General features: G+C 45.3%; 1 protein-coding gene and 1 long non-coding RNA gene across 3 annotated transcripts in view; one reads left to right on the top strand and one right to left on the bottom strand.

Moving 5' to 3' along the window:
• The window catches only part of LOC117760398 (slit homolog 1 protein-like), a 45,285-nt gene extending 26,965 nt beyond the window's left edge, over positions 1 to 18,320 (top strand). For both annotated transcript variants that reach the window (XM_034583406.1, XM_034583414.1), the window contains 22 exons: positions 120 to 194; positions 364 to 507; positions 1,147 to 1,290; positions 1,381 to 1,547; positions 1,734 to 1,872; positions 2,416 to 2,484; positions 3,609 to 3,680; positions 4,519 to 4,590; positions 4,769 to 4,840; positions 8,965 to 9,128; positions 10,519 to 10,643; positions 11,106 to 11,200; positions 11,999 to 12,138; positions 12,267 to 12,360; positions 12,517 to 12,654; positions 13,035 to 13,263; positions 13,405 to 13,535; positions 15,424 to 15,578; positions 15,664 to 15,875; positions 15,959 to 16,083; positions 16,279 to 16,487; positions 17,744 to 18,320. In XM_034583406.1, coding sequence (XP_034439297.1) covers positions 120 to 194; positions 364 to 507; positions 1,147 to 1,290; positions 1,381 to 1,547; positions 1,734 to 1,872; positions 2,416 to 2,484; positions 3,609 to 3,680; positions 4,519 to 4,590; positions 4,769 to 4,840; positions 8,965 to 9,128; positions 10,519 to 10,643; positions 11,106 to 11,200; positions 11,999 to 12,138; positions 12,267 to 12,360; positions 12,517 to 12,654; positions 13,035 to 13,263; positions 13,405 to 13,535; positions 15,424 to 15,578; positions 15,664 to 15,875; positions 15,959 to 16,083; positions 16,279 to 16,487; positions 17,744 to 18,006 — 3,034 coding nt within the window. In that variant the 3' untranslated portion in view covers positions 18,007 to 18,320. The remainder of the gene's footprint in view (positions 1 to 119; positions 195 to 363; positions 508 to 1,146; positions 1,291 to 1,380; positions 1,548 to 1,733; positions 1,873 to 2,415; positions 2,485 to 3,608; positions 3,681 to 4,518; positions 4,591 to 4,768; positions 4,841 to 8,964; positions 9,129 to 10,518; positions 10,644 to 11,105; positions 11,201 to 11,998; positions 12,139 to 12,266; positions 12,361 to 12,516; positions 12,655 to 13,034; positions 13,264 to 13,404; positions 13,536 to 15,423; positions 15,579 to 15,663; positions 15,876 to 15,958; positions 16,084 to 16,278; positions 16,488 to 17,743) is intronic.
• Positions 61 to 20,600, bottom strand: LOC117760424. The gene is made up of 3 exons (XR_004613676.1): positions 20,176 to 20,600; positions 15,643 to 15,650; positions 61 to 72 (listed from the first exon to the last, which is right to left on the bottom strand). It is a non-coding gene; the product is annotated as an uncharacterized LOC117760424 (long non-coding RNA).
• Positions 20,601 to 20,642: the final 42 nt, after the last annotated feature.

Genomic DNA, 20,642 nt, shown 5'->3' with positions numbered 1-20,642 from the left:
ATCCGTGTTGACATGCGTGTATGGGACTCATGCTGCATGGATGCACACACACACGCTCAGATTCCAAACCGACTCCTCTGCTAACGATGTTTTTCATGTGCGCTCTGTGACCGTCGCAGGCGTCTCAACAACAACGACCTCTCCGTGCTGGAGGCCACCGGCGCCTTCAAGGGCCTGACGCAGCTCAAGAAAATGTAGGTCGCTCAGACAACGTCAACAATGGCCGCTCTTTAGTACAGTAACAGGAACTTATGATTGAATAACTTTGAGCCAATGAATCAGTTTGACTTCCACCCCTTAACGAGGACTGTACAGCACCTTCCTTATCTTGTCTTTTTTATTCATTGTCTTCCTTCCGTCCAGTAACTTGAGCAACAACAAGATCTCAGACATTGAGGACGGAGCGTTTGACGGAGCGTCCTCGGCGGTGGAGCTTCACCTCACGGCCAATCACCTGGAGTCTGTGAGAGGGAGCATGTTCAGAGGGATGGAGGGACTCCGCATGCTGTGAGTTCACCTCTCGCCCGACGGGACTGGTTGTAATCACGGAGACTTCACACAGGCAGAGAAACAACATGTATGACTCCCGGGTAGAAGAGGAAAAGTGAAGCTCATCGTTACCAAGGATTCAATGGTTCTTTATTCTCATCCCTATCGAGACAGAGGAAGTAAATATGAAACATAGAGTCGAACTAAGAGACACAAAACAGAGACTTAAAAAGAGCAAGTAAATAACCCGATCTCTGACTCTGACTTGTTTCCTGGAGCAGCTCGTTCCCCAGCTTCAGGGCCCTGCCTGCACTGTCCCCTGTAGTTTTAGACGTGGCCTCTGGGACAGAGAGAAGTTCTCTGTCTGTCCGAGGAGCTCAAGCTACAAAAAGGTTCATACAGAATTAAAAAGGTCTCAAATATAATCAGAAGCATGAGGGGCCGTAAAAATCTAACCTAAAACAAACAGGACGCCAGCGTGAGGTGGTTAAAACAGTTAAGTTAATGCTGACCCCCTACAAACTGAATTCATTCTATATTTGTGTGTGTGTGTGTGTGTGTGTGTGTGTGTGTGTGTGTGTGTGTGTGTGTGTGTGTGTGTGTGTGTGTGTGTGTGTGTGTGTGTGTGTGTGTGTGTGTGTGTGTGTGTGTGTGTAGGATGCTGAGGAACAACAAGATCAGCTGTATCCATAACGGCAGCTTCACAGGTCTCACCAACGTCCGGCTTCTCTCGCTCTACGACAACCAGCTGAGCACCATCCTGCCCGGGGCCTTCGACACGCTGCCCAACCTGTCCACGCTGTGAGCGCCACACGCTGCACCGACACCGACTGGTTGTGTGTTTGTGTGTCATCCTCTTGATCTCCTTCTTCTCCTCCCTCCATCCACCAGGAACCTGCTGGCCAATCCTTTCACCTGCGACTGCCGTCTGTCCTGGTTTGGGGCGTGGCTGCGGAGCAGGCGAATCGTGACGGGGAATCCTCGCTGCCAGGGCCCCGCCTTCCTCCGAGAGATCCCACTGCAGGACGTAGCTGTGCCCGACTTCCGCTGTGAAGATGGTAAAGAGCACACACACCCTCCTAAGCTGATCTAAGACCTGTCTGGACATTTTCATGACATTTTCAGGTGGTTCTCTGTGTGAGATCACAAATTTCAGAGTTCGTTGCTCTGCACATCTTCCAGAACTTATATAAACACATAAAACACTTTGTAACCGTGCGGCGAAACGTTGTTTTCCTGTTCAGGGTCGGTGCTGGACGACAGCAGCTGTGTTTCGGGGCCTCAGTGTCCGACCCAGTGCACCTGCATGGACACGGTGGTCCGCTGCAGCAACAAACACCTACAGGGTCTCCCCAGGGGGCTGCCGCGCAACGTCACCGAACTGTGAGTCCGAAAACATGTGTAAACCCGGATATGAAATAAGGTTGTAATTATTTGCACGCTGATGGATTTAATTTTACTTACACGTTTTTATTTTTGTTGATTCTTTTCTGCAGATAAAGTTTTTTCTGTAATTTTGCATCATGCCAATTGAAACGTTTTTAATAGTGATTTAGTGACCTCTAGTGGTGAGGTTGCAGATGGCGACCAACTCAAAACCACCAGGAGAATCTACGGTGGCCTCCAGGAAACATACAAATACGAAAAGGCCTCTCGAGAGCCGGCGTTTGTCCCCTCTGGGCTTCTGTAGAAACACGCTGGTGTAGATATTAAGACTCAAAGTAACAAAGACACAGTGATTATGAATCTGTTCAACTTAGATCTTTACTTTAATAAATCCAGGCGACAGAACTTGATGCATTTGTAGAGTCACGATTGTAGATGAATCTTTGACGAAGATTCAGAGACTGTTTTTTCGTTGACGGACCCTGTGAATTCTTTTCTCGTTTGAGACGCACGATTAACGCCTCTGTGTCGTCTTCTCAGGTATCTGGATGGAAACCAGTTCACCAGTGTTCCCAAAGACTTGGCCACCTTCAAATACCTGCAGCTCGTGTAAGAGCACGACTTCTCACGCACGACTGAGCCCGTTGACACAACTAGATCATCGCTCAGAGCTCAGACAATTTTTCCAAGGGAGTAATTCATGGATGCAGATGAAGAATCAGAGACATTTAGAGCACTGATGTCTTTGAGTGTGAAGTTAAGGGACTGTTGGGCTTTAGTGGACGTATGAGCTCGACTGGAAATCTCACAATTATACTGGAAAAACAACAGGGTTTGCATTTTATTTATGGTTCACGTTTCAAGACACGTCAGGAACCAGTCAGTACAATAATCTAAAACCCAGAGGTCAAACAGACCAAGTAGTCGAGCAGTGATTCAGACAGTGAGTCAGACTGAGTCGGTGCTTTAACCTCAATCCATCCGACCTTGTGCGTCGTCCTCAGAAGACCAGACTGAGGGCGACGGGCCCCAGAACCGGCAGGAGGAGGATTATTATTATTCTTAGTCTCTAATTTAATCCGACAGTTTTATTGAGATCAGGATCTTTTTTTCCAAGAGAGAAGAAACAAACAAAAACGGACCGAGCACGAGGTCGGGTACCAGGAGTCTGCTGACGTTTGGGGGTCAGAGGCTTTAACACATTTAAAATCTTTATTTAACTATTTTCAAAATTAGTCTCTTACTCTTTACCGTCTCCTAAAGACTTTTTACAGTTTAAACATCTGTAATAGACGGTGTATCAGCTGCATATTAGCCTTATATAGGCTGCAGATTATTAATATATAATCCAACATGTTTAGAAAGATTCACCAGAACTCATCATGCAGATAAACTGTATTTATATAGAGATCCAGCAGGGGGAGCTGTGGACTGTGTAGTTAAATCTGTGGTTCAGCTCAATGAGCATCACACTGTACGTTCATGTAATAACACACACACACACACACACACACACACACACACACACACACACACACACACACACACACACACACACACGCACTCACACACAGGAAAAGTTGTGTCTATGTGTGAGAAGGGAAGTAAATGGAGAGAGACTGAATGTGTGTGTGTGTGTGTGTGTGTGTGTGTGTGTGTGTTTGTGTTTGTGTCTCCTGCATGATATTAATTGTGTGTGTGTTTTGATTGGAATTGACTTTTTGCCTCCGCAGAGATCTGAGCAACAACAAAATCAGTTCCCTGTCGGACGACTCCTTCTCCAACATGAGCCAGCTCACCACGCTGTGAGTCCACGTGCACACACACACACACACACACACACACACACACACACACACACACACACACACACACACAAATAACGTTTGTCAGATAACTTCAACAAGTCCGTGTTTTTAATTGTTAGTCGGAGCTGAACATTGATTTCTAGACGATACTGAACTACGTGCAAACTGCAAACAAGAGTTAAAGTTCAATTCAATTTTAATTCTACAGCAACGAATCACGACACACACACATTATCTGAATGCACATTAATTACATAGAAAGGCTGAGACCTGAGAATATTATATTTAATGAACAGACACAACAGTTCACACGACGAAGACAGAAACACGCTGACGCTCTGTCACTAAGCTGGTTATTAATAATAACTGTGATATAGATGTGATGGTTTTATTAATTAAAGCAGCACCAGTTATAACATGGAACAATTCTTCTTTGATTCTTTTTCTTCTGTTTATGCATTTTGTTGACTTACGTGATCCAAAATGTCTCCACCAATATTCAAACCCAGAGAAACACAATCATCAGTTTTATGAATAGCAATGCTGATGATAAATCATATAATACAAATCAAAGTAATAATAATAATGTAGAATAAGGACAGAGAAAGAGAGAAGGTTAAAAGTACAAGAGAAAACTGGGTCACAAAGGCCACCAGTCCTGCTAGCGCCCCCTAGAGGTTAAATCCATCTGTGCGTCACTTCATTTGACATCACTGTTTGACTCCAGGGGCTTGATTTGATAGTTTTAATAAAGTTGATTCATCCCGAGAGAAACAGATGAAGACAGATTTATATATATATGTTTTCTTTAACTCGTGATGTTTCCTCGTTTCAGGATCCTCAGCTACAACTCACTCCGCTGTATCCCTCCTCTGTCGCTGAGCGGCCTGCGCTCCCTGAGGCTGCTGTGAGCGCACACACACACACACACACACACACACACACACACACACACACACACACACACACACACACACACACACACACACACATACACACACGCACACACACACACACACATGTTGTTGATGTGAACGAGCCTCGTTGGTTTTCTTGACCCTCGGCTGTGTTCTTCTTTCTTTCAGCTCTCTCCATGGCAACGACATCTCGGAGCTGCAGCAGGGCATCTTCAGCGACGTGGCCTCCCTGTCTCACCTGTAAGCAAATATACACATGTAGTCCACGCACGTGTGTACGTACACTGACAGAATGAGGTGTGTGTGTGTGTGCGTGTGTGTGTGTGTGTGTGTGTGTGTGTGTGTGTGTGTGTCCTGGCTCCAGTCAGATAGAGTCCAGTTCACAGAGAGTGAGGGGTTTCAATAAGTAGCTGGAAAGATCCATCGTTTCACAAGGCTTTATTGATCTGAGGCCCGTGTGTGAGTGTGAGTCTCTCTCTGTGTGTGTGTGTGTGTGTGTGTGTGTGTGTGTGTGTGTGTCTGCATATAGAGCATAATCATCTTCTGTCAAGCGTGACCCATGTGAGTCAAAGATCTACAGTAAGTGTGGAGGGAAGACGGGGGAACGGGAGCTGGCTGACGAGGGGAGGAGATGGAGGACAGATGATGGCAGACAGCAGCGGGGGGGGGGGGGGGATGTGAACAGGAGGTGAAGAGCAGAGGGAGGAAGAATTTTTTATTTTGGTCGTGTGAAACGTGACATCATCTCTGAAAGAAGATGCTCCTGTCTGTCAGGAAGATGCACGGAGCTGTAAGAGGATCTCGAACGAATCCAGCTCTGAAAGTGACTCTTTCTTTTCTCTGAGGCTTTTTGGTGCAGATGAAAGAATAAATAGATTTATAGCCGATGTTCCATCAAACATAAGAACTATTTTATTTTTTAAAATCATCTAAAAATGTCTTTGTTCGGTGCAAAGAACTAAAAAGCTAAATATCACCTGCTCAGGAATTTCGTCGGATGACATCATAACTTTGTTCCAGTAACTGTGGTGTGTGTGTGTGTGTGTGTGTGTGTGTGTGTGTGTGTGTGTGTGTGTGTGTGTGTGTGTGTGTGTGTGTGTGTGTGTGTGTGTGTGTGTGTGTGTGTGTGTGTGTGTGTGTGTGTGTGTCCTGTATGTGAGCAGAGCTGTGAGGTGTAACAGCTCCACCTTGTGGCAGTGCATGTCCTGCTTCTCTTCCTCTTTTCTCATATCTTTCATTTATTCCCTCCTTCTCAGTTTTACCTCCCACAACAACCGATGAACTGTTTTTAATAGTTTTTATTGATGTTCATTTCTATTTAGTTTAGTTTTATTCTTTATTTATTTTATTGTGCAGCAGTTTATTTAACTCTGCTTGTTTTAACCTCATCACGTCTAAAGAAAGAGGAGAAACCTCATCGTTGACTTTCCTCTGAAACTTTCCTCTCTCCTCATTCCTCCGTATGTTTCCTCCTCACTTGTATGTTTCCTCCTCACTTGTATGTTTCCTCCTCACTTGTATGTTTCCTCCTCACTTGTATGTTTCCTCCTCTCTTGTATGTTTCCTCCTCACTTGTATGTTTCCTCCTCACTTGTATGTTTCCTCCTCACTTGTATGTTTCCTCCTCACTTGTATGTTTCCTCCTCTCTTGTATGTTTCCTCCTCACTTGTATGTTTCCTCCTCACTTGTATGTTTCCTCCTCACTTGTATGTTTCCTCCTCACTTGTATGCTTCCTCCTCTCTTGTATGTTTCCTCCTCACTTGTATGTTTCCTCCTCACTTGTATGTTTCCTCCTCACTTGTATGTTTCCTCCTCACTTGTATGTTTCCTCCTCTCTTGTATGTTTCCTCCTCACTTGTATGTTTCCTCCTCACTTGTATGTTTCCTCCTCACTTGTATGTTTCCTCCTCACTTGTATGTTTCCTCCTCTCTTGTATGTTTCCTCCTCTCTTGTATGTTTCCTCCTCACTTGTATGTTTCCTCCTCTCTTGTATGTTTCCTCCTCACTTGTATGTTTCCTCCTCTCTTGTATGGTTCCTCCTCACTTGTATGTTTCCTCCTCACTTGTATGTTTCCTCCTCACTTGTATGCTTCCTCCTCACTTGTATGTTTCCTCCTCTCTTGTATGTTTCCTCCTCACTTGTATGCTTCCTCCTCTCTTGTATGTTTCCTCCTCACTTGTATGTTTCCTCCTCACTTGTATGTTTCCTCCTCACTTGTATGTTTCCTCCTCACTTGTATGTTTCCTCCTCACTTGTATGTTTCCTCCTCACTTGTATGTTTCCTCCTCTCTTGTATGTTTCCTCCTCACTTGTATGCTTCCTCCTCACTTGTATGTTTCCTCCTCACTTGTATGCTTCCTCCTCACTTGTATGTTTCCTCCTCACTTGTATGTTTCCTCCTCACTTGTATGTTTCCTCCTCACTTGTATGTTTCCTCCTCACTTGTATGCTTCCTCCTCACTTGTATGTTTCCTCCTCACTTGTATGTTTCCTCCTCTCTTGTATGTTTCCTCCTCACTTGTATGTTTCCTCCTCACTTGTATGTTTCCTCCTCACTTGTATGTTTCCTCCTCACTTGTATGCTTCCTCCTCACTTGTATGTTTCCTCCTCACTTGTATGTTTCCTCCTCTCTTGTATGTTTCCTCCTCACTTGTATGTTTCCTCCTCACTTGTATGTTTCCTCCTCACTTGTATGCTTCCTCCTCACTTGTATGTTTCCTCCTCACTTGTATGTTTCCTCCTCACTTGTATGTTTCCTCCTCACTTGTATGTTTCCTCCTCTCTTGTATGTTTCCTCCTCACTTGTATGTTTCCTCCTCACTTGTATGTTTCCTCCTCACTTGTATGTTTCCTCCTCTCTTGTATGTTTCCTCCTCACTTGTATGTTTCCTCCTCACTTGTATGTTTCCTCCTCACTTGTATGCTTCCTCCTCACTTGTATGTTTCCTCCTCACTTGTATGTTTCCTCCTCTCTTGTATGTTTCCTCCTCACTTGTATGTTTCCTCCTCACTTGTATGTTTCCTCCTCACTTGTATGTTTCCTCCTCACTTGTATGCTTCCTCCTCACTTGTATGTTTCCTCCTCACTTGTATGTTTCCTCCTCACTTGTATGTTTCCTCCTCACTTGTATGCTTCCTCCTCACTTGTATGTTTCCTCCTCACTTGTATGCTTCCTCCTCACTTGTATGTTTCCTCCTCACTTGTATGTTTCCTCCTCGCTTGTATGTTTCCTCCTCGCTTGTATGCTTCCTCCTCACTTGTATGTTTCCTCCTCTCTTGTATGTTTCCTCCTCACTTGTATGTTTCCTCCTCGTTTGTATGCTTCCTCCTCTCTTGTATGTTTCCTCCTCACTTGTATGTTTCCTCCTCACTTGTATGTTTCCTCCTCACTTGTATGTTTCCTCCTCTCTTGTATGTTTCCTCCTCACTTGTATGTTTCCTCCTCACTTGTATGTTTCCTCCTCACTTGTATGTTTCCTCCTCTCTTGTATGTTTCCTCCTCACTTGTATGTTTCCTCCTCACTTGTATGTTTCCTCCTCACTTGTATGTTTCCTCCTCACTTGTATGCTTCCTCCTCACTTGTATGTTTCCTCCTCACTTGTATGTTTCCTCCTCACTTGTATGTTTCCTCCTCACTTGTATGTTTCCTCCTCTCTTGTATGTTTCCTCCTCTCTTGTATGTTTCCTCCTCACTTGTATGTTTCCTCCTCACTTGTATGTTTCCTCCTCACTTGTATGTTTCCTCCTCACTTGTATGTTTCCTCCTCTCTTGTATGTTTCCTCCTCTCTTGTATGTTTCCTCCTCTCTTGTATGTTTCCTCCTCACTTGTATGTTTCCTCCTCACTTGTATGCTTCCTCCTCACTTGTATGTTTCCTCCTCACTTGTATGTTTCCTCCTCACTTGTATGCTTCCTCCTCACTTGTATGTTTCCTCCTCACTTGTATGTTTCCTCCTCTCTTGTATGTTTCCTCCTCACTTGTATGTTTCCTCCTCACTTGTATGTTTCCTCCTCACTTGTATGTTTCCTCCTCTCTTGTATGTTTCCTCCTCTCTTGTATGTTTCCTCCTCACTTGTATGTTTCCTCCTCACTTGTATGTTTCCTCCTCACTTGTATGTTTCCTCCTCACTTGTATGTTTCCTCCTCACTTGTATGTTTCCTCCTCACTTGTATGTTTCCTCCTCTCTTGTATGTTTCCTCCTCACTTGTATGTTTCCTCCTCACTTGTATGTTTCCTCCTCACTTGTATGTTTCCTCCTCACTTGTATGCTTCCTCCTCTCTTGTATGTTTCCTCCTCACTTGTATGTTTCCTCCTCTCCCTCCGTCACCGAGCTGACTCTTCATCTCTTCTCCAGAGCGATCGGAGCCAACCCTCTGTACTGCGACTGCCGCCTGCTCTGGCTCTCGGACTGGGTGAAGAGCGGCTACAAGGAGCCGGGTATCGCCCGCTGTGCCGGCCCCCGGGGGCTGGAGGGCAAGCTGCTGCTCACCACGCCCGCCGACAAGTTCCAGTGTCTGGGTGAGTCCGGAGAAGAGCTAGGGAGGTTTCAGCGGCTTGAAGTCAGAAGGTGTTTTACCTGCGTGTGTCGTCTTTAATCCTGAACCAACATATTTTATTTGGTTCGTAGAAATTCTTTTAAAATAAAAGTTACCAGACATAAGTTATTGTTATCATGTAGGATTTAATTTAACTTTCAAAACTATTTTAAATATAAAGTTTTTCTGGTTTGATCACAGACTGTAAATCGCCCCCTGGTGGCTGGCTGCAGCATAGTTCATAAACCCCCGCCTCCTCCATGTTAGGATATAGGACGTGGACCAAATAAAAAAATCAAAGTAGACATTAATTAATAGTTTGTCAAAGATGGTTTCTGTCCTTTCAGTGTTTCTGATCAGTTTGGTTTTAATTAGTTTAATTAGTGAAACATCATGATTGACAGCTGAGACTGACCCGTGATTGGCTGAGCATGTTAATTGACAAGTCGTCCGCACTGCAGCTCCATCCTCTGATGTCATTATTATATTTTATCTATCAGTGAGACTTACACTCTCCTGTCAGAGTTTGAAACCCTCTCTTATAATCATGTTTTCACTTCCAGGAACATTATGAAACAGATTTTTCAGGGAATAATTCATGGATCTTGATCGACTGGCTTTTCTCAGCTGCTCTACGGTAACAAATAGAGCATCGAACCTGTGACTGGCACTAACGTGAAGCTGAGATCATGTGGATTCAATGAAGAATCAACAGTTTAAATGCATCTTGAATATTAATATAACAAAGATGCTACAGGAGCGTTGAGCTCTTTGTGATGCTCCAGTTTTCCATTAGAACATTGTTCTTCTCTTCTCCCTCTGAGGGCGCGTCACTAAGAAATTATTATAAACTCTCACTTATGGAGCTAAATCCGTCCGGCTTTAATCTGCATTCAGATAATTGTGACACTGAAGCGTGTGATGATACAGAGAACCATCTTTTATTCAGTGTTTTATTTTTCTGCCCAGGGAATTTCAGATTTCCTCTTTAACTCGGGAGTAAAACGCTTAATTAATCCACAGTGAATTTAAGATGTGAAAAAAAATAAATTATTATAATAACAGCTCATAACAACAAAGATGGAGGATTTGAAGTTGTGTTAAAACCGGTGAAAATCACAGAGGGTAACAGCTCCAGGTTTAAAGATTTGATCTCTTCATGGTGTGAATATAATAATAATAATAACTTGAATTAATACAGCTCCTCTCAAGAGACCTAGGGACGCTTCACTGTGAAGTTTCCATTAGTGACTTTTTAATAAACTGTGTGTGTGTCTGTGTGTGTGTGTGCGTGTGTGTGTGCGTGTGTGTCTGTGTGTGTGTCTGTGTGTGTGTCTGTGTGTGTGTGTGTGTGTGTCTGTGTGTGTGATCAGGTCCCGTGGAGGCGTCTGTTCAGGCCAAATGCAGCCCGTGTGTGTCGTCCCCCTGCCAGAACCAGGGCGTCTGCCAAGTGCACCACACACAACCGTACACCTGCACCTGCAAGGCCGGATTCACGGTATGCAACTGTGTGTGTGTCTGTGCATGTGTGTGTCTGTGTGTGTGTGTCTGTGTTGCGTGCTGCAGAGAGGCTCGCGTGATCTAGTTAGTGAGTCTGTGTGTTTTTTGTCGGCACCTTGTGTCGTCTAATCAAAAAGTTTCCCCTCTGCAGACGCACAATAATCCATTTACACCCCCAGAGCTGAATGTTTTAAAACCACTGATCCAATATTTTGTTTGCGTGTTGTCGGAGATTATTTTTAGCTCTCAGCCGTCTCTGGTAATCCCATCAGATGACTCTGTTGACCTGATCTAATGTTGTATGCTTTTTAAAAACAGAAATATGCTCTTATTCACTGTGTGTGTGTGTGTGTGTGTGTGTGTGTGTGTGTGTGTGTGTGTGTGTGTGTGTGTGTGTGTGTGTGTGTGTGTGTGTGTGTGTGTGTGTGTGTGTGTGTGTGTGTGTGTGTGTGTCTCTCAGGGTGAACACTGTGAGACACCAGTGGATGCTTGTGTCAGTAATCCCTGCACCAACGGAGGAACCTGCCTGAGCGACGAGCAGACCAGAGGCTTCAGGTAACGACAGGAAACTGTTTCTGTTGTTTCATGTCCCTCAGAAGATTTCTCCTCTGTTTGGGTCCAAGTTGAATGTTCATCATTCATATGGGTCCATGTGATATTACATATAAGATTATGATATGTACATTTTAGTGTTCGAACTTGTCGTGTGAGAGAAAATCCGAGGATCATTCTGTCGTGTGCATTGAAACGAGGAATGTTGAGTTATACTTTAGTGTAAGTTTCACAAACAATCAAAATATGATAAATCTCATTAAAATTGTTTTGGCTTCACCTTTATGAAACGAGCATCGTATCTTTAAACGTTAACTCGACCTGACGAACAGGAACAGGTTCGTGGAGACAGATGGTGACTATTTATCTGAAAATACCCGTTCAGTGTAATTTATATATATTATATTTGTGTAATTATGTTTTAAATAGTTACTGTAAATTGGAATAATTTACAGACTTAACAGAATTAAAATTAAAAGTTCAAGTAGAAAGAAGAAAACCACCTTTAATTTGTAAACCACAAAGAAATATTTTGCAAGAATAAAGTCGTAAATTGAGGCCACGTGTTGCGTTAGAGGGAGAATATCATATTGTGTTAAAATCTCTAAAAGCTCCACATGATCCTCAGAATCAGGACTTTGAGTCTGTGTCCGATTATCAACGATCAGATTGTTCTAGATTCTGGATCCTGAAGAAATTACAACTTGATTCTCATAAATCGTTAGATTACGACTTTGTTCTCAGGTATCTTTGTCTTCATCATCTCCCTGAAGTAGTTGTTGGTTGTTTCTTACTGCACAGCTGCGCATGTGCGTTTGGTTTCCACGCCACGTTCTGCGAGGTGAACGTGGACGACTGTCAGGACCATGGATGCGAGAACGGCGCCACCTGTGTGGACGGAGTTGGGAACTACACCTGCTTGTGTTCTCCTGACTACACAGGTACACCTCAGCCCGGGATCAACTCCATTCATGTTCCTTTTATCACAGAATGACACAGTTGATCCGACTCTGACGGGAGAAAAGAGCTGGTTCATGTACAAACTCTTTTTCTCATCATCGTCACTCAGGTCTGTTTTGTGAAGAAGAGGAGGGGGGGTGTTCTCCAGGTAGAAACCCCTGTCAGCATCAGTCTACCTGCGTCAGCTCCCCCACAGGCTCCAGGTGACAGCACACACAGCTCATGGGTTCTCTACCCAAACAACACACAGATAAACAAGACGAGTAGATTGTGCAGAACTGTGCTGACTGGACCATGTGTCATGTTATCTGTGCGTTTGTACACGTGTGTGTCTGTGTGTGTGTGTGTGTGTGTTCCAGGTGTGTGTGTATCCCCGGCTGGGTGGGGCCGGACTGCAGTATCGATTATAACGAGTGTGTGGATCATCGCTGTCAGAACGGAGCTCAGTGTGTCGACCATCTGGACGGGTACAGCTGCGTCTGTCCTCAGGGATACAGGTACTGGGAACGCTGGGAATTCTGGGAACGTCGGAGATGGTGTTAGAAACTGTACCTGGGAAACTGGGCTCACTGGGAAAAACAGGAAACACAGAACAGGAATCTTGATTTAACATCAGGGACACATGGATCATATAGTGATGATGATCTAAAGTAACAGAATTATAATTAAAAAGAACCTTAGATTAATACCTGATCTAATCAATATAATATTTATATCATAATATGCATGAAACAATAGAAAATTTGCAGAAGCTTGAAAAGGATGTTACAACGTTCCTTATGAAACAACCTTATCAGAGTCATAATCTCAATACATTTAAAACACTGAAATCACACAAATGCAGCACCTGTGATATCTGCTGTGATGTCATCACCAGTGGACAGTTCTGTGAGGTGGCCCTTGTCCCCCCGTCCCCGTGCCAGCTGGCTCAGTGTCAGAACGGCGCCCCCTGCGTGGAGGGGACGGGCACGGCGGAGTGTCGGTGTCCGCCCGGCTTCGAGGGTCAGAGCTGTGAGAAGCTGGTCAGCGTCAACTTCGTGGACAGAGACTCGTACGTCGAGCTCCAAGACGTCAAGAACTGGCCCCAGGCCAACATCTCCCTGCAGGTGAGGACACACACACACACACGCACACACACACACACACACACACACACACACACACCACACACACACACACACACACACAATAAAAATAATAGCCCACACGTGAATACTCTGGTGTGTGTTTTCCCGTGTGTGTGTCAGGTGTCGACAGCAGAGGACAACGGCATCCTGCTCTATAACGGAGACAATGAACCAATCGCTGTTGAGCTTCATCAGGGTCATGTCAGGGTCACGTACGATCCCGGGAACCAGCCTGCGACCACAATTTACAGGTACACACACACACACACACACACACACACACACACACACACACACACACACTGCATCCATTTGATATTCTTCTGTGTTCCTGCTGCTTCATCCTTCAGTCCAAAGAGACGCAGGTTAACTGGAGACTGATCATCAGGATGTTTGTCCCTGGATGTTTGTCTCTGGATGTTTGTCTCTGGATGTTTGTCTCTGGATGTTTGTCTCTGGATGTTTGTCTCTTGATGTTTGTCTCTGGATGTTTGTCTCTTGATGTTTGTCTCTGGATGTTTGTCTCTTGATGTTTGTCTCTGGATGTTTGTCTCTGGATGTTTGTCTCTGGATGTTTGTCTCTGGATGTTTGTCTCTGGATGTTTGTCTCTTGATGTTTGTCTCTGGATGTTTGTCTCTTGATGTTTGTCTCTGGATGTTTGTCTCTTGATGTTTGTCTCTGGATGTTTGTCTCTGGATGTTTGTCTCTGGATGTTTGTCTCTTGATGTTTGTCTCTGGATGTTTGTCTCTGGATGTTTGTCTCTTGATGTTTGTCTCTGGATGTTTGTCTCTGGATGTTTGTCTCTGGATGTTTTGTCTCTTGATTGTCTCTGATGTTCTGTCTCTTGATGTTTGTCTCTGGATGTTTGTCTCTGATGTTCGTCTCTGGAGTTTGTCTCTGGAGTTTGTCTCTTGATGTTTGTCTCTTGATGTTGTTCTCTGGATGTTTGTCTCTGATGTTGTCTCTTGATGTTTGTCTCTGGATGTTTGTCTCTTGATGGATGAAAAACACTTGATTAAACCAAATTTTGTATTTTGTCCTATGAGCGACCAAAGCGCTTCCAAGTCAACAAACCTAAACCAGTCTGTAGCATTTTAATTTCCCCCTGATACTTTTATGTTTTGACATATTCATCTGCCTTCAACACGAATAGAGGCAGATATTTAATTTTCGCTCTGGGCGAGAAGTTGTAGACACGTTCCTCGTCACGTTCCACTTCCAGCAGCCGCATCGATTCTCACCTGATTTTCAAAGTGTTGACTCAGATCCTCAGAAACATCTCAGCTCTCTGGAGCCCTGAGGGGGGGGGGGGGGGGGGGGGGTGTTACTGGTTTAATCACAGAGGTGACAGGAGGACACTTAAAAACTGAGAGTCCACTTGATCAGGTGTCGAGTGTTTAGACTTTAGGTGATTCATCTGTGAAGGAGGCAGAGACTCAGCCAGCTGGGAGACACACACACACACACACACACACACACACACACACACACACACACACACACACACACACACACACACACACACACTCTGTTGTGTAACGAGAAGGTGCAGACGTTGTAGTCCTGAAGTTAAAAACCTGATTTGGGAGTGAGGTCATTGAACGCAGCACGATGTCACATTCAGGACTGAGACAGTGAAAGTAAAAACAGGACTCGATGTGAATATCTGTGTGTGTGTGTGTGTGTGTGTGTGTGTGTGCGTGTGTGCGTGTGTGCGTGTGCGTGTGAGCACTGTGGTGAAATGCATCGAAACCTAATTCAGAAACAAGAAGGAAACAGCTGATGGCTCCCACTTCTTATGGCTGGAGGTCTTTGGGTCGTCTCATTGTTGTGAACACGATATCTCTAGAACACCTTGAGGTCATTTCTTCAAATTTGGTTCAAATGTTCACTTCAACTCATGGATGAACTGATTAGAATTTGGACATTGGTCAAAGGTCAAGGTCACAGTGGCCTCACAAAACTCATGTCTTGCTTTGTGAACACGTTATCTCAGGAATGAACTGATTAGACTTCAGTGGTTAAAGGTCAAAGGTCACAGTGACCTCAGAGGAATCTGAAATAAAAAACTGAAGCTGCCTTGGTCGACCGAGGAACACAAGTTCATGGCGGTAATTCTTCCTCCCTCTGTGCTCAGCACCGAGACGGTAAACGACGGGCATTTCCACACAGTGGAGCTGGTGACCTTTAACCGGATGGTGAACTTGTCCGTGGACGGAGGGGAGCCGACGACTCTGGACAGTCAGGGGCGGAGCCAGCTGGTGACGGGGGAGGCTCCTCTGTACGTGGGAGGTAAGAGCAGAAGTGGAGGCAGATGCATGATATCGATGAACCTGATCCGTCACACGACCGAGACATTGATGTCTTGTGTGTCCAGGTTTGCCGGAGGAGGCGATGCCCGCCTCTCTGGGTCTCTCCTCTCAGACCCTCAACACGTCCAGCTTCCACGGCTGCATCAGGAATCTGTACATCAACCACGAGCTGCAGGATTTCACCCGCAGCCACATGAAGCCCGGCGTGGTCCCGGGCTGCCAGGCCTGCCGCAAACTCTACTGCCTCCACGGCCTATGCCAACCCGCCGCTGCGCAGGTAGGAGACAGACAGCACCATGCCCATACTGTGCATTAACGTCTCAGTGGGACGTGAGGTAGTAAACATGTCCCCTGTCACAGGGTCCTCAGTGTCACTGTCAGACAGGCTGGACGGGACAACACTGTGACCAGCCAATAGCAGGAGCCCTTACTGGACTGGAGGTTGTCACCACGGCAACCAGTGTCAACCCGTGTGAAGGCAACAAGTGAGAGTGTTTTGTTCTGGCATTTAAAGACATTTCACATGTTGCACTTTACACAGAAACTCTTAACAAATGTCAGACGTCATTACAGCAGCGCACAGCGAAAAGGCTTAACGTGACATTTATGAATCCTCTGTAATGTCGAGGTGGAGTCGAGGCTTCGCTCCGTCACTGACTCGGCTGCGTGTCTCCGTCCAGGTGCGTGAACGGCGCGTGCGCGGAGCTGGACGCGCAGACGTACCGCTGCGACTGCCAGGAGGGATATCACGGCGCGCTGTGCAACCTGCAGGGGGCGCCGGCGGGGTCCTGCCAGGGTCTGCAGTGTCTGCACGGACAGTGTCAGGAGACGGAGGGGGGCGAGCGCTGCGTCTGCCAGCAGGGGTTCACCGGAGAGAGCTGCGCCACAGGTGAGGACGGAGGAGCCGGTGCAGACGGTCACTACGGTGCTTTACAACCCGGATGTGATCTGAGACATCTCTAATAACTCTCACTGCTGAGGGGGGACATCTCTGTGCTCGACCACCGACTGTAAATAAAGATGGACGACGGTGTCTCCACCTCCTTAAACTGTCCAGACATGAAGCCAGAATATCCCAGTGATGAACGCTGTACTCAGCCACCAGGGGGCGATCAAGACGCTTTGGCTTCACTTATTGGGAGCTGTCATATCGTCCATCTTTATTTACAGTCCAGGTGTCGACGCTCATCTTTGTTCCCTGAGCTCTTTATTCCTGTTATTACGATATTATCAGTGCCGACCAAAAGAAAATCACATTCATGCTGAAACTTTTTTTGAAAATACACGTTCACATTAAACGTTAAACGAAAGTACTTATTTCACGCTGATGTCGGATATCTGTGTTTTTTCAGCTTCACTTGAATCCAAATTAAAACCGATGTCCTCAGCGTGAAGAACGTTTCACTTCATCACGTCTCTCTCTGATCCGAGTGCAGTTCACTTTGTCAGAAACCGTTTGAAAACAAAGACAAAACGTCCGTTTTAGTCCAATTTGAGTTGTTTTTGTTTTGCAGTTCACGTTTCCACGCGTTTGCTTCTGTCGTCTTCGTGTCTTCGGCTGTTTTATCCACTTCGTCAGATTCCTGTGCACACGTGTAGAGTGAATGTGGGCGAGCGGAGAGATGTTGTCAAAGTTGATCTCAACTGTTGCTGCTGCTTCGTGACACATTTATAATGAGATTGTAAAGGAATTGACGACAGATCATGAACTGAATCAGAGATTTTACATCCAGTTATTTGCGGCAGGTCAACAGGTCGTCTTCCTCTGAACATTAACTAATTAGTTTGTTTATCTTTCACGTTTTAATTTAGGTTGTAGTCACTGAAGAAAACTGTAAAACACTCAGTTATTAAGTTGTTTTATTATTAGATGTATATTATACTTTATTGTTAACAGATATCATTCGTACTTCGCGTGTTATTTGATCATCTTGACAATTTGTTTACATTGATTTGGTTTGAACTAAACTCCGCCCACACAGGTCACAAAAAAAGGAAAAACATGGACGTTAATAATAATAAATCCATGTTTGTAATTGTTGATGAACACTTTTGATCGTATAAAATCTTCTCTGATTGGCTTCTTTAAAACCCCCCCCCCCCCCCCCCCCCCCCCCCCCCCCCCCGTGTGTTTCCCGCCCTCAGAGTCTCCGTGTCGCGGGGAGCCGGTGAGGGATTACCACCGGCTGCAGCGCGGCACCGTCCTCTGCCAGACGTCCAAAACCTTCTCCTGGGTCGAATGTCGGGGTCGATGCCAGGCGGGGACCGGGCCGGGTGCCACCGGCGCCCCCTGCTGTGCTCCTCTGAGGGTGCGGCGCCGGCGGCTCCCCTTCGAGTGCGACGACGGGACTTCGTTCACACAGGACGTGGAGAAGCCTGTGGAGTGTGGCTGCAAGGAGTGTGTGTAGTGCTGTGGGTGGTGCGCACATGCAGACACACACACACTCACACACACACACACACAAACACAAGCTGAAGAGGTACACACACTGTAGGGACTCTCACTGATGAACGGACGTTGTCGGTGGTGTTTGTTTCGTGTGTGTTTTTGCGCACAGACGCAGTTTTGTAACATAAGACAGTTCTTCCCTCCTGAGACATGAAATCAACGAGTCAACCTCATCATCATCATCATCATCGTCCTCCTCCTCCTCCTCCTCTTCCTCGCCTGCCGCAGAGGAACCTGTGAGATAACTACCTAACTCCAGCTCATTAGCGATGCTCACGTGTTGAAACGCCTCCGTATGCCTCCTTCCTTCCCTCACAGTCGACTTGTCACAGGAAACTAAGGTACGAGTCCGAGGCTCCTTCTGTACGACGGCTGTTTCCTTTGAGAACTCACAGAGGCGTCTGGCGTCCACACTTTAAAACGGAGGAGTTTGGAAACGATGACATAGGCACTAACAGTTCACTTCTGAAATTCTACAACGAAACAGCTGTTTACATGTGGAGGAGAACAGATGTTCGTCCTGTTCACACGTGCACGCCCAGAACGCACAGATTCAGGCGTGTGTATACGGACGGACATTAAAATTTATACCGACACAAAAAGCTTGTGCGCACAGAGATCGTTTTAGTTTAAAAACACTGTTAGTGGTGTGGACGTCGCCTGAGATGCTCGTGAGTTCACATAATTGTTATTTGACGTGTTAGAAATCCAGTGACGTTCCGCCATCGTCCCTCAGACGTGACCTCTTGACCCTGAGTGGTGATTGAAGCGGATCAGCGGCGGTGGCGTCGGTTACGTTTATGTTCTGACCTCACAACAACCCTCGACACGCCGCCAGTCCATCACAGCGCTGACCTTCCAGCAGCATCCATCCATTCCACTTGTCCTTTTGGAGGGTCACAGTGGGGGGGGGGGGGGGGCGGGGAACACGTCGCCCGTTTATCACAGCGCCGACAACCAGGAAGTGAAAAGACCTCAGTCTCACATCGGCCGCATGTTGTGAAACGTTGTCGATTGGAGACGTTTCTTCAACAGTCTGACGTCAAAGAGGAGAAATTAAAACGACTGGAAGCAGCAGGAACAGTCATGTTAATATTTTATTGTCTAATTTTTACTATTTTGAAGGGAAATCATATCCAGAAAGTTCAGTCCCAGTCGACCAAACCTTTCCTCGTCTACTCACGAGAGCGTTTCCTCCGAGTCTGTCTGGTTCTTTCTTCACATTAAACTCATCACGCGGATCTGAAGAGACGAAAACCTCGGTTATTATCTGTGAAACTTCCTTCAACGAAACAAGCTGCTGCACATTCCTCGTTTCTTCGGATCTTCTCCCTCTGATGTGACTCGTAGCCTGAATCCACGACTTTCAGTCTTTTCTCCTTGATGCTGCGTCGTTTCTGTGTTTTGCAAATTAAAGACAGTTTTTCTCCCCTTTACTTAAACTTTGAATTTTAATTCCATTTAATCTGTAAGTGTTTGAACTTTACACTGACAAAGTATAATTACACTAATATAATATATGTAAATTACACTGAACAGGTATTTTAAGACAAGTAGTCAGTCTCCTCAGACCTGTTTGTCTGAAAGTGAAAACAATTTTAATCACATTTATCATAAAATAAGCTGCTAAGTTAAAAAACTAACTTTTCTTTACATCAGCTGATTCACTGCAGATCAACACGTCTTCCTCTCGGGAATAAAGTCCATTAACGTCTGTGGTGGAGGATCTGATGTGTCGAACCATCAGCGCCCCCTGCAGTTTGAAAAGCGGATAACAAAGACTTCTTGTTCCACTTCCTCTAATATAATCTGAACAGAGCCCAAAGGTCAAAGGTGACGGAGTTCACAGGGGACGGCAGCGGGGTCGTTCCCATCGCTGCTCGCCAGACGCCCTTTCTCCCAGTTTAAACTGGTGTGTGTGTGTGTGAGAGCACGTTTGTTCTTGTTCTTCTATATTTGCGAGGACTTTTCTTAATATAGGAGTTAGTAGTTAATAGTTATTGTGATGTGGACAAACTGTTGAACGATTTGTTGTCAGGACAGAAACAGGAACTTCACTAAGTCTAATGGTTTTAAAAACATCTTAGAGTCGTAGGAAAAGGTCAAAGGTTAAATTTAGTTTCACAACGACGCAGAGTCCTCACAAGTATAGATGCACAAAAACTAAGTGTGTGTGTGAGTGTGTGTGTGTGTCATTGTTAAGACGCCTCCAACAACAAGACGCCGTCCATGATGATGAGCTTCATTATACGCCGCCGCCGCCGCCGCCGCCGCTGCGTCGCGCTCCGATCAGACTCCTCCTCTCCGACGAGCCGGTGAACGCTTCGTACAAATAACCACGGGACACATGTAGCTTTTATATGTGATGACATGTAATTTATATGGACGTGAAACTAAAAATAACAAGTGTGTGTAATGAGTTTTTAACATGTTTTTATTTGTTTTAGTTGTTTTTGTCATGAAGGCCGAGTTGTGTCATGAATCTGAAGTAAACTAATGTAGCTTTTAACATCATCATTATTATTATTATTATTATTATTATTATGACTATAACTGCAATACGTCGACACAGTAACAGCCTAACAGATTGTAATA

Source organism: Hippoglossus hippoglossus, chromosome 1 (assembly GCF_009819705.1).
Source record: "Hippoglossus hippoglossus isolate fHipHip1 chromosome 1, fHipHip1.pri, whole genome shotgun sequence".
Taxonomy (NCBI): Eukaryota; Metazoa; Chordata; class Actinopteri; order Pleuronectiformes; family Pleuronectidae; genus Hippoglossus; species Hippoglossus hippoglossus.
This window is presented reverse-complemented; position numbering and strand designations above follow the sequence as displayed.